Below are 13,476 nucleotides of genomic sequence, written 5' to 3' on the forward strand. Positions count from 1 at the left end.
AGTGTGGGGTATTTAGCATGTGGTGTCACCAGTGTGGGGTGGTCTATAGCATACGGTGGCCGGCTGTGGACAGCTCACAGGCTGTGGGACCAGTGTGGGGTATATAGCATGTGGTGTCACCAGTGTGGGGTGTCTATAGCATACGGTGGCCGGCTGTGGACAGCTCACAGGCTGTGGGACCAGTGTGTGGTATATAGCATGTGGTGTCACCAGTGTGGGGTGTCTATAGCATACGGTGGCCGGCTGTGGACAGCTCACAGGCTGTGGTACCAGTGTGGGGTATATAGCATGTGGTGTCACCAGTGTGGGGTGGTCTATATCATACGGTGGCCGGCTGTGGACAGCTCACAGGCTGTGGGACCAGTGTGGCGTATATAGCATGTGGTGTCACCAGTGTGGGGTGGTCTATAGCATACGGTGGCCGGCTGTGGACAGCTCACAGGCTGTGGTACCAGTGTGGGGTATATAGCATGTGGTGTCACCAGTGTGGGGTGGTCTATAGCATACGGTGGCCGGCTGTGGACAGCTCACAGGCTGTGGGACCAGTGTGGGGTATTTAGCATGTGGTGTCACCAGTGTGGGGTGGACAGGTACAGGCCGTGGTATCTGTGCGGGGTATATAGCGTGGCCGTGGACAGCTCCCAGGCTGCTTCCTGAGCATCATTACACGAGCTTCTTTCCTCGCAATGAGTGTACTGCATCCGCGGCGTCTCCCCTGAGAGGTGACAGCGGCTGAGAAGATGCTTCCAGTAGCACAAGTGACTGGGGCTTGGTTTCATCTCGCAGCATTTTATAGCTGTGGGCGGTACTATCAGGCTCACAGAAAGAGGGGGGGTTCTGAGAAGAGCTGTGTAATCCCCGGACACCGCCCAGTCCATGCACAGCCCGGACTGTCAGTGAGACCCCGGAGACGTCCTGTGACAGCTGGGACCCTGGGCAGTGTGTACGGGCGGGGGCCAGGCACAGACTGGGCGTTCCCAGTAGCAGCCCCCCATCCCTGCCTCCGCCCACCCCACCGCTCAGATTGTCTGCGCTGGTGGCCGGGTGTACATTGCTCACGGAGCCGGTGCGCAAAGTTCAGCTATGGCTTATTATATGGCGAGTGCCTCGTCGTCCCCGCGGCCCCGCACGGAGGAGCAGGAATACCTGCAGGCCTATGAGGACGTGCTGGAGAGATATAAAGGTACCGGGCGCGGGGAGAAGGGCACTCACCGAAAATAGCTGCAGCCAGTGTCAGTTTCTGCAGATAAGCAGCACAGCCTGCCATGCACACTGCGGGGATACTGGCCTGAGGGGTGGCACTACTCGTATACTGGCCTGAGGGGTGGCACTACTCCTATACTGGCCTGAGGGGTGGCACAGACACTGGCACTGCTCGTATACTCGCCTGAGGGGTGGCACAGACACAGGCACTGCTGCTATACTGACCTGAGGGGTGGCACAGACACTGGCACTTCTGGTATACTGACCTGAGGGATGGCACAGACACTGGCACTGCTCGTATACTCGCCTGAGGGGTGGCACAGACACTGGCACTGCTGGGATACTGGCCTGAGGGGTGGCACAGACACTGGCACTTCTGGTATACTGACCTGAGGGATGGCACAGACACTGGCACTGCTCGTATACTCGCCTGAGGGGTGGCACAGACACTGGCACTGCTGGGATACTGGCCTGAGGGGTGGCACAGACACTGGCACTGCTGAGATACTGGCCTGAGGGGTGGCACAGACACTGGCACTGCTGCTATACTGACCTGAGGGATGGCACTGCTGGTATACTGGCCTGAGGGATGGCACTGCTGGTATACTGGCCTGAGGGATGGCACAGACACTGCCACTGCTCGTATACTCGCCTGAGGGGTGGCACAGACACTGGCACTGCTCGTATACTCACCTGAGGGGTGGCACAGACCCTGGCACTGCTGCTATACTGACCTGAGTGGTGGCACAGACACTGGCACTGCTGGTATACTGACCTGAGGGATGGCACTGCTGGTATACTGGCCTGAGGGGTGGTACAGACACTGGCACTGCTCGTATACTCACCTGAGGGGTGGCACAGACCCTGGCACTGCTGCTATACTGACCTGAGTGGTGGCACAGACATTGGCACTTCTGGTATACTGACCTGAGGGATGGCACAGACACTGGCACTGCTGGTATACTCGCCTGAGGGATGGCACTGCTGGTATACTGGCCTGAGGGATGGCACAGACACAGGCACTGCTCGTATACTCGCCTGAGGGATGGCACAGACACTGGCACTGCTGGTATACTCACCTGAGGGATGGCACTGCTTGTATACTGGCCTGAGGGATGGCACAGACACTGGCACTGCTGGTATACTCGCCTGAGGGGTGGCACAGACACTGGCACTGCTGGGATACTGGCTTGAGGGGTGGTACAGACACTGGCTCTGCTGGTATACTCGCCTGAGGGGTGGCACAGACACTGGCACTGCTGGGATACTGGCCTGAGGGGTGGCACAGACACTGGCACTGCTGGCATCCTGACCTAAAGGATGACACTGCTGGCATACTGGCCTGTAGGGGTGGCACAGACGCTGGCACTGCTGGCATACTGGCCTGAAGGATGGCACTGTTGGTATACTGGTCTGTAGGGGTGGCACAGACACTGGCATACTGGCCTGAGGGATGGCACTGCTGGTATACTTGCCTGTAGGGGTGGCACAGACACTGGCCCTGCTGGCATACTGGCCTGAGGGGTGGCAAAGACCCTGGCACTGCTGGCATACTGGCCTGAAGGATGGCACTGCTGGTATACTGACCTGTTGTGGTGGTACAGACACTGCCATCAGCTGATGGTGTCTCCAGTGCCCATATGTCTGTAGGATAATGCCATTATAGGCTTAGGAGAGGCAGCATCCTGCTAATCTGCTGGCAGCTCAGTAAAGACCCTGCCCTTTTATTGTTGCTAGTGTGGCTCCGGAGATTACGCCGAGCTTCTCATCTTCTTGCTCAGGATCAGCTTTCTACAATGGGATTTCAGCTACAGATCTGTGCTGGGCTCTTCTCTCCTGGCACACAATGTGTCATCATTAATAACTGGGCAGGTGTCACTGATGGGTGCCCTCGTACCCCATACTACACCCTACAGTTTGGAGTGCAAGGGGCTGAGTGTGATGGCGAGATTGGAGCATCTGTGCCAGTGTGGAGTGCCCAGATTATACCTACTGATGTGTGCATGTAGATATGGTTTCTTTTTAACCCTTTTTTCACCTTTTCCTTGTCTGATTTGGTCTGAGGACATGGTATAGGGTCATGATTGTATAACTAAATTGCAAGAAGTGATGTTCTGCAGTAATAATGGTAATATAAATTTGCTACATTGTTGCACACTAACAAAACAGATCTCTAGGTATAGAGAGAAGAGTGCGGCTGGCAGGTGCAGACATACAGTGGGGAAAAAAAGTATTTAGTCAGTCAGCAATAGTGCAAGTTCCACCACTTAAAAAGATGAGAGGCGTCTGTAATTTACATCATAGGTAGACCTCAACTATGGGAGACAAACTGAGAAAAAAAAATCCAGAAAATCACATTGTCTGTATTTTTTTTCATTTTATTTGCATATTATGGTGGAAATTAAGTATTTGGTCAGAAACAAGCAATCAAGATTTCTGGCTCTCACAGACCTGTAACTTCTTCTTTAAGAGTCTCCTCTTTCCTCCACTCATTACCTGTAGTAATGGCACCTGTTTAAACTTGTTATCAGTATAAAAAGACACCTGTGCACACCCTCAAACAGTCTGACTCCAAACTCCACTATGGTGAAGACCAAAGAGCTGTCAAAGGACACCAGAAACAAAATTGTAGCCCTGCACCAGGCTGGGAAGACTGAATCTGTAATAGCCAACCAGCTTGGAGTGAAGAAATCAACTGTGGGAGCAATAATTAGAAAATGGAAGACATACAAGACCACTGATAATCTCCCTCGATCTGGTGCTCCACGCAAAATCCCACCCCGTGGGGTCAGAATGATCACAAGAACGGTGAGCAAAAATCCCAGAACCACGCGGGGGGACCTAGTGAATGAACTGCAGAGAGCTGGGACCAATGTAACAAGGCCTACCATAAGTAACACACTACGCCACCATGGACTCAGATCCTGGAGTGCCAGACGTGTCCCACTGCTTAAGCCTGTACATGTCCGGGCCCGTCTGAAGTTTGCTAGAGAGCATTTGGATGATCCAGAGGAGTTTTGGGAGAATGTCCTATGGTCTGATGAAACCAAACTGGAACTGTTTGGTAGAAACACAACTTGTCGTGTTTGGAGGAAAAAGAATACTGAGTTGCATCCATCAAACACCATACCTACTGTAAAGCATGGTGGTGGAAACATCATGCTTTGGGGCTGTTTCTCTGCAAAGGGGCCAGGACGACTGATCCGGGTACATGAAAGAATGAATGGGGCCATGTATCGTGAGATTTTGAGTGCAAACCTCCTTCCATCAGCATGGGCATTGAAGATGAAACGTGGCTGGGTCTTTCAACATGACAATGATCCAAAGCACACCGCCAGGGCAACGAAGGAGTGGCTTCGTAAGAAGCATTTCAAGGTCCTGGAGTGGCCTAGCCAGTCTCCAGATCTCAACCCCATAGAAAACCTTTGGAGGGAGTTGAAAGTCCGTGTTGCCAAGCGAAAAGCCAAAAACATCACTGCTCTAGAGGAGATCTGCATGGAGGAATGGGCCAACATACCAACAACAGTGTGTGGCAACCTTGTGAAGACTTACAGAAAACGTTTGACCTCTGTCATTGCCAACAAAGGATATATCACAAAGTATTGAGATGAAATTTTGTTTCTGACCAAATACTTATTTTCCACCATAATATGCAAATAAAATGAAAAAAAAACAGACAATGTGATTTTCTGGATTTTTTTTTTCTCAGTTTGTCTCCCATAGTTGAGGTCTACCTATGATGTAAATTACAGACGCCTCTCATCTTTTTAAGTGGTGGAACTTGCACTATTGCTGACTGACTAAATACTTTTTTTCCCCACTGTAGGTGTGTATTCTTCCTACAGTCATCTTCTGTTTTAGGAAATGATTATTGGATTTTTAGACAGTTTAAACTCTAAGATTAGACACCCCTAAAATTTGCCCAAACTCTTACAGTGTCGCCTCACACTGGATAATATATTTGGTGCATCTTGTGTACATCACCTAACATGTAACAACGTGAACGGGATCCAACAGAAAGATTCACCCCCCAAAACTGTTTATATAGTCATACTCTGTAAAATAATGTCATCCACACACTAGCTGATGAAATCTGTTCTCCTTAGCTGAAAAATCGATTTAATTTATATGTAGATGGGGATTAAATGCTCTGGGAGTGTAAAAGCACTTCCCATGCCTGTGCATCCCTGGCTCTATTCCCTGCCCAGCCCCATCATCTTCCTCTTGACTGACAGCTCATTGGATTGATTGTCAAGTCAAGTGGAGGACAGTGGGGCTGTACGGGCCATACAGTCATGGAAGTAGAGTCTTGGGAGGTGCTTTGACACTCCCAGAGCACGTATGCCTCATTTGCATATGAATTAAAACCACTTTTTCCAGTCACATGACCATGTAAACAGTTTGGGGGGCGGATAGTTTTGACAGATTCTCTTTAATCCGCACCCAATCTTACTACAGCACACCCCAGATACACCCTCTTGGTCAAGTGCAAAAAGATCTAATACTCATAATAAACGTGCGTAAGACGTACTGCGTGGTCTGGTGCATTCAGCCTTAGAAATCACCCCTTGTACGTCTTTCTTGGTTACTTTACAATTATAGGTCAGTTGTTCCATTTCCTTTGTTGCGGCTGAGTGCATTTCCTGGGAAGAGCACTCTAATTGTAGCAAGATATGTGAATGATTTATGCTGTGATGAAACATTCAGGACGTTTATCTCATCTGTGCTATCTGCTGGAGTAGCGGCCACGTTCCCTCCTGGGCAGCCAGTAATCCATTTATATGCAGCTTTGGTCCAACATGGGACTTATGGAAAGGATGAAATGGGACAGCGAGAAAATACGGGTAACACAATTATTCTTCATATGCTCCAGAATTCTGCATTCTGTCCTGTGAGACCCCTTGGCCAACGCACTGTATATTACCAGGGCCGGCCTTAGTTCACCTGTATCTACTGCTTTGAACGCCATGAGCAGATAGGCTTCCTACCCAGGCCTTCCACATTCACTCCCACCCCGATGGAAAGGCACACGTTCCCTAGTTTACTAATTAAGCAGTGTTATTTGGGGACTAGATGGTATAAACATAGGTCCAGCTCACCGTGTAGACATCCTTTGCTGTTCGGAGCACTAGATGGTAGAAACATAGGTCCGGCTCACCGTATAGACAACCTTTGCTGTTCAGAGCACTAGATGGTAGAAATATAGGTCCAGCTCACCGTATAGACATCCTTTAGTGTCTGGAGCACTAGATGGTAGAAATATAGGTCCAACTCACTGTATAGACATCCTTTGGTGTTCAGAGCACTAGATGGTAGAAATATAGGTCCAGCTCACAGTATAGACATCCTTTGGTGTTCGGAGCACTAGATGGTAGAAATATAGGTCCAGCTCACCGTATAGACATCCTTTAGTGTCCGGAGCACTAGATGGTAGAAATATAGGTCCAACTCACTGTATAGACATCCTTTAGTGTTCAGAGCACTAGATGGTAGAAATATAGGTCCAGCTCACTGTATAGACAGCCTTTGGTGTTCGGAGCACTAGATGGTAGAAATATAGGTCCAGCTCACCATATAGACATGCTTTAGTGTTCGGAGCCTAGATGGTAGAAATATAGGTCCAACTCACTGTATAGACATCCCTTGGTGTTCGGAGCACTAGATGGTAGAAATATAGGTCCAACTCACTGTATAGACATCCTTTGGTGTTCAGAGCACTAGATGGTAGAAATATAGGTCCAGCTCACTGTATAGACATTCTTTAGTGTTCAGAGCACTAGATGGTAGAAATATAGGTCCAGCTCACTGTATAGACATCCTTTGGTGTTCAGAGCACTAGATGGTAGAAATATAGGTCCAGCTCACAGTATAGACATCCTTTGGTGTTCGGAGCACTAGATGGTAGAAATATAGGTTCAGCTTACTGTATAGACATCCTTTGGTGTTCGGAGCACTAGATGGTAGAAATATAGGTCCAGCTCACAGTATAGACATCCTTTAGTGTTCGGAGCACTAGATGGTGCACCATAAAGCAAACCTGCCCGATCCCCAACATACCATAGTGGTATGCATTCTGATTCCTGTATTCTGAAAAGGTATTTTTCTGGGATACTGTTGTTGCTGTTTTTTATAAATCCACTTTTATTTTTCAGCTTTGCATATACTAATGAGGCAGGAGTAGGACAATTGGGCATCTCTTTCCCCAAACTAATTCTGCTTCAGATCCTCTGGTCTCTCATCCCTGTGCACTATTGACAACTCCTTACAAACTGATTAAATTTGCTGATAACACAAAGCTAGGAGGGACAGCTAATACTAGAGAAGAGAGAGAGAGGATTCAAAAAGCTATAAATAAACTGTAGCAGAGGGCAGCAACTAACAGAATGGTTTTAACAGGGAAAAATGCAAAGTACTACATCTGGGCAATAAAAATGAAAAAAGCATATACAGAATGGGAGGAATAGGGCTAAGCAACAGCACATGTGAAAAAGACTTGTGTATACTAATAGATCACAGACTGAATATGAGTCAACAGTGTGATGCAGCAGCAAAAAAGGCAAATGCAATTCTAGGATGTATTAACAGAAGCATACAGTCTAGATCACGTGAAGTCATTATTGCCCTCTACTCCTCTTTGGTCAGACCTCATCTGGAATACTGTGTCCAGTTTTGGGCGCCACATTTTAAAAAAGACATCAACAAACTGGAGCAAGTTCAGAAAAGAGCAACCAGAATGGTGACCGGTCTGCAAACCCTGTCTTATGAGGAAAGGTTGCATGATTTGGGAATGTTTAGCTTGCAAAACAGAAGATTGAGAGGAGACTTAATAGCTGTCTACAAATATCTCAAGGGCTGTCACATTGTAGAAGGATCATCTTTATTCTCATTTGCACAAGGAAAGACTAGAAGCAATGGGATGAAACTGAATGGGAGGAGACACAGATTAGATATTAGAAAAAACTTTCTGACAGAGTGATCAATGAGTGGAACAGGCTGCCACGAGAGGTGGTGAGTTCTCCTTCAATAGAAGTCTTCAAACAGAGGCTGGACAGACATCTGTCTGGGATGATTTAGCTAATCCTGCTTTGAGCATGGGGTTGGACCAGATGGCCCAGGAGGTCCCTTCCAACTCTACGATTCTATGATTCAATTCCAGTCATGGTAGGACTGTGAGAAATCTCATGTGCCGGTTGTCCTACTATATCGGGTGTTTTACGGAGACTGTCAATCACGCCCTGGGAGGTGCCAATACAGGATCCAAGGCAAGAACAGTCTAGGCTACTCCTGCCTCGTTAGCTCATACAGAACTACAAAATAACAATAGTACATCACTATAGAAGCAAATGAGGAAAGTCAGGGAAGTGTGGGGGCTCAGTGGTTAGTAGTTGCTCTGCAGCACTGGGCTCCTGGGCCAATCCCACCAAGGACAACATCTGCAAGGAGATTGTATGTTCTCCCTGTGTTTGCGTAGGTTTCCTCTGGGTTCTCCAGTTTCCTCCCACACTACAAAGACATACTGATAGGGAATTTAGATTGTGAGCCCCATCGGGGACAGTGCAGATAATGTCTGTAAAGTGCTTTGGAATATGATGGTGCTATATGAGCAATGCATAATAATAATAAAAGCAAAGGTGGATAATAAGGGAGATTGCATACATAGAGAATACTGCACGGGTCATGAACGACGCAGTATAGCATCTGCATATTGGTCCTTTTACTGCACAGATGACCCTGCTGGAATGGATATAACTGGTCTGCATTTTCCAATAAGAAATAGAAAAATGTCTTTTTTCTTGACAGGAAATCTTTTGTTCCTAGTGTGAGAGGAGTATGAAGTGAAGCACTGGGCTCAGCCAGTAATGAAAGTCCGGATCAGAGAAGGGCAGCCTCGGGAAGGCAGTACACAATAGGTTCTTTACTATTCACTATTAGAAGCCTGGAAGGAAGGCATTGGGTTACCATTCCTATATATGTCCAAAATATACAGCCATTTTACCGCCACCTTGTATTTAATGTGGTATATGAAAAGTACCAGCGCACAACCCATCATGCAGCTCTCATTAGTGGTAAAAGTGCTGCCAATACAGTCATAAAGCTGTCCGCGCTTACCCTCCTCGCAATGAATGGCCGAGTGCATGGAAAGCCCGGGTAACTGGACCCCTCGTTGGTCTCTTGACATATATAAAGGCTGCTGGCGTACAGGGTACAGTCGTCTACGTGCTTATAAGAATTTATAGCAATATTGCACCTGGATGGAGAACGTGATGTCTGGGAAACACATTAGTTTATATGGATTTTCACAGCCTTTCTGGCTTTATGTAGAGAAGTCCCTATAGTATGAGCTCACTGGTGTGTTTATACGGATGCTGACACTACATGGAGGTGACCTCACCAGCGAACAATCTTACTGTTCATCAGATACAACATCCTTTTCAAGCATTAAGCAGTCCCTCACACAGACATTACTGGGGCCAGCCTGTAGACATCAAGGTGTCAGATGCACTGATATTCCAGGCTACCGGGTGTGTCTGATTCTTACATATCTTTCATTCTTTCTCAAAACACATGCCCTCATTTGTAACCAATTCAATTTTTATTCACTGTATTCTTTGCAAATATGCAAATAGCATTATTTAAAAAAGTCCTACTCTTTTGTGCCTATGTCTCATATAGAGTATGTGTATATACTATATGTCCACTTAGGAAGCCACACTGTTTGACAATCACTTTCACATGCTGTTGTGCAAATGGAATAGACAACAGATGGAAACTTCCTGTTTTTGGCATACTAGTATATGGGAGGGGGAAAACTTTTCAAGGTGGGTGGTGACCATGGTGGCCATTTTGAAGTCAGCTATTTTGGATCCAAATTTATATTGTTCAATGGGAAGGGGGTCATGTGACACATCAAACTTATTGAGAATTTCCCGAGAAAAACAATGGTGTGCTTGGTTTTAACGTAACTTTATTCTTTCATGAGTTATTTACAAGTTTATAACCACTTATAAAAGGTGTTTAAAGTGCTGCCCATTGTGTTGGATTGTCAATGCAACCCTCTTCTCCCACTCTTGACACACTGATAGCAACACCGCAGAAGAAATGCTCGTCTAAGGGGTCAGATTCCTTGTAGGAATGCTCAGACCTGACACCCATAATGTGGTGATGCACCATCTTGCTGGAAAAACTCAGGGAACGTGCCATCTACAGTGCATAAAGAGGGCAACACATCATCGTGTAGCAATTTCAGATATCCAGTGGCATTGAGGTTTCCATTGATGAAGAATGGCCCCACTATCTTTGTACCCCATATACCATCAATTATGGGTGTCAGGTCCGAGCATTCCTACATCAACAGTTTCCTGGAAAGTGGATTGGTCATCGTGGGCCAGTTGAATGGCCACCAAGGTCTCCCAATCGGACCCCCTTAGACTTTTATCTTTGAGGTCATCTGAAGGCAATTGTCTATGCTGTGAAGATACGAGATGTGCAGCACCTGAAACAACGGATACTGGAAGCCTGTGCTAGCATTTCTTCTGCGGTGTTGCTATCAGTGTGTCAAGAATGGGAGAAGAGTGTTGCATTGACAATCCAACACAATGGGCAGCACTTTGAACACAATTTATAAGTGGTCATAAACTTGCAAATAGCTAATGAAAGAATAAAGATACGTTAAAACCAAGGACACCATTGTTTTTCTCAGGAAATTCTCAATAAGTTTGATGTGTCACATCACCCTAATTCCATTGAACAAAATAAAGTTGGATCCAAAATGGCTGACTTCAAAATGGCCGCCATGTTCACCACCCACCTTGAAAAGTTTTCCCCCCTCCCATATACTAGTATGCCACAAACAGGAAGTTGATATCACCAACCATTCCCATTATATATATATATATATATATATATATACGGTGTATATATATACTGCTCAAAAAAATAAAGGGAACACTATTCCAATTGCAATAGGCTGTTTGTGTTCCCTTTATTTTTTTGAGCAGTTTATATAGGAATCCATAAAATAGGAGCTGCACACCGTTTCTTGTGAAAAAAGAGAGCTGTTTTATTTAGTCCATGATGCTGCTCTAAATCTCCTGTTTCTATCTATCTATCTCTCTATCTACTTTCATACATACATACATAGACACACACATACACACACACACACACACACACACACACACACACACACACACACACACACGTATGTGTCTCTATGGTAACAGAGTGCCAACAAACCATGTGCTCTTTCATGCTGTTATACTGTGCTTTCAGTATTCTGTAACATGTAGGGGTCAGGTGGAAAGGGAGTATGGCACAGTATTAGATGACATATAAGGAGTGAACTCGGCACAGAAGGAGATGTAGGCTTAATGCTTTTGCAAAGGTAAATACATTTATTAGAATCCAGCATTTGTGAAAACATGAATTCCAATGTTTCAACCAATGCAGTGGTCTTTTTCAAGGACCTCTGTTTGAGGAAGGTCTTTTTCAAGGACCTCTGTTTGAGGATGGATCCGTGTATTTGATGATGTGTGACGTTATGCCAGATGTTTGTGCAGTATTAGATGACACAGAAGCTGTTACCACATGGACCCTTTGGTCTGCATAGGAATGCAAAAGAAAATTGGTTGTGAACTTAGCCTTTATGAATGAGTTTCCCCTGACAACAGTAAAGTGCTGCTAAAATTACTGCAATGGAAGGGACGAGCGAACTTGAATGGTAAAGTGACATTTCTTGGGTGACTGAGAGCTGGTATTAATATATTAATAGGCTGGGAAGGGGGCAATATCCATGGCCCTTCTCTGCCTTTTCATATCAGCCTCCAGCTGTCTGCTTTGCCTAAGTTGGTTATTAAAATTAAAGAGGACTCCACAGCATTTTTCTAGGGTTCCCCCATTATTAATAACCAGCAAAGGGAAAGCAGACAGCTGGGGGATGATATTAATAGGCTGGGAAGGTCCATGGATATTGGCCCCTTCCCAGCATTTTAAGTCCAACTCACAGCTGTCTTCTTTCCCTTGGCTGGTTATTAAAAATGGGATATCCCACATAGTTTTTTTAAATTAATTTGTTTCTTAGCAAGTACAGTAAAATACACACGCAAAGCATTGCTCCACTCCTCTGTTTGGGCCTCAGCCTCCTGGTTCAAGATTATTATTATTTTTTTTTTTTAAATTATATTTTATTTTAAATAATTTTTACTTTCCGCAATCGTTTGCAGGGAAATTGTCCTGCTCTTACCGCAATTTTGCTTCCTTTTGCAGCCCCATAGCCCTTACTAAGACCATTTTACCATCTTACAGCACCAAAAGTTGGGCACCCATTGATAATTGGGTTTGGGTTCGGGATCAAGTCCAGGTACCCGAACTGAACTCTGGACTCAAGTTTGGCCGAACCCGACCCTCCACGGGTCCGCTCACCTCTCTTCAGTGGGCCTCATTATATATATATATATATATATATATATATAGTACAGACCAAAAGTTTGGACACACATCATTCAAAGAGTTTTCTTTATTTTCATGACTATGAATATTGTAGATTCACTCTGAAGGCATCAAAACTATGAATTAACACATGTGGAATTATATAATTAACAAAAAAGTGTGAAACAACTGAAAATACTGTGTGTCTTATATTCTAGGTTCTTCAAAGTAGCCACCTTTTGCTTTGATTACTGCTTTGCACACTCTTGGCATTCTCTTGATGAGCTTCAAGAGGTAGTCACCGGAAATGGTTTTCACTTCACGGGTGTGCCCTGTCAGGTTTAATACGTGGGATTTCTTGCCTTAAAATGTGGTTGGGACCATCAGTTGTGTTGTGCAGAAGTCTGGTGGATACACAGCTGATAGTCCTACTGAATAAACTGTTAGAATTTGTATTATGGCAAGAAAAAAGCAGCTAAGTAAAGAAAAACGAGTGGCCATTATTACTTTAAGAAATGAAGGTCAGTCAGTCCGAAAAATTGGGAAAACTTTGAATGTGTCCCCAAGTGCAGTGGCAAAAACCATCAAGCGCTACAAAGAAACTGGCGCACATGAGGACTGGCACAGGAAAGGAAGACCAAGAGTCACCTCTGCTGCGGAGGAGAAGTTCATCCGAGTCACCAGCCTCAGAAATCGCAGGTTAACAGCAGCTCAGATTAGAGACCAGGTCAATGCCACACAGAGATCTAGCAGCAGATAAATCTCTACAACAACGGTTAAGAGGAGACTTTGTATAGAAGGCCTTCATGGTAGAATAGCAGCTAGGAAACCTCTGCTAAGGACAGG

At 45.8% G+C, this 13,476-nt stretch overlaps 1 protein-coding gene across 7 annotated transcripts in view; it reads left to right on the forward strand.

Moving 5' to 3' along the window:
• Positions 1 to 13,476, forward strand: part of DST (dystonin) — a 732,471-nt gene that overhangs the window by 62,433 nt on the left and 656,562 nt on the right. Inside the window, exon 1 of one of the 7 annotated variants that reach the window (XM_073589126.1) lies at positions 584 to 1,183. The exons of the other annotated variants lie outside the window; for them this stretch is intronic. Coding sequence (XP_073445227.1) covers positions 1,084 to 1,183 — 100 coding nt within the window. The 5' untranslated portion in view covers positions 584 to 1,083. Of the gene's footprint in view, positions 1 to 583; positions 1,184 to 13,476 lie in introns of those variants that run through there. 7 annotated transcript variants of the gene reach the window in all.

Source organism: Dendrobates tinctorius, unplaced genomic scaffold (genome assembly GCF_039654945.1).
Source record: "Dendrobates tinctorius isolate UK_male_01 unplaced genomic scaffold, ASM3965494v1 ptg000107l, whole genome shotgun sequence".
NCBI classification, from domain to species: Eukaryota; Metazoa; Chordata; class Amphibia; order Anura; family Dendrobatidae; genus Dendrobates; species Dendrobates tinctorius.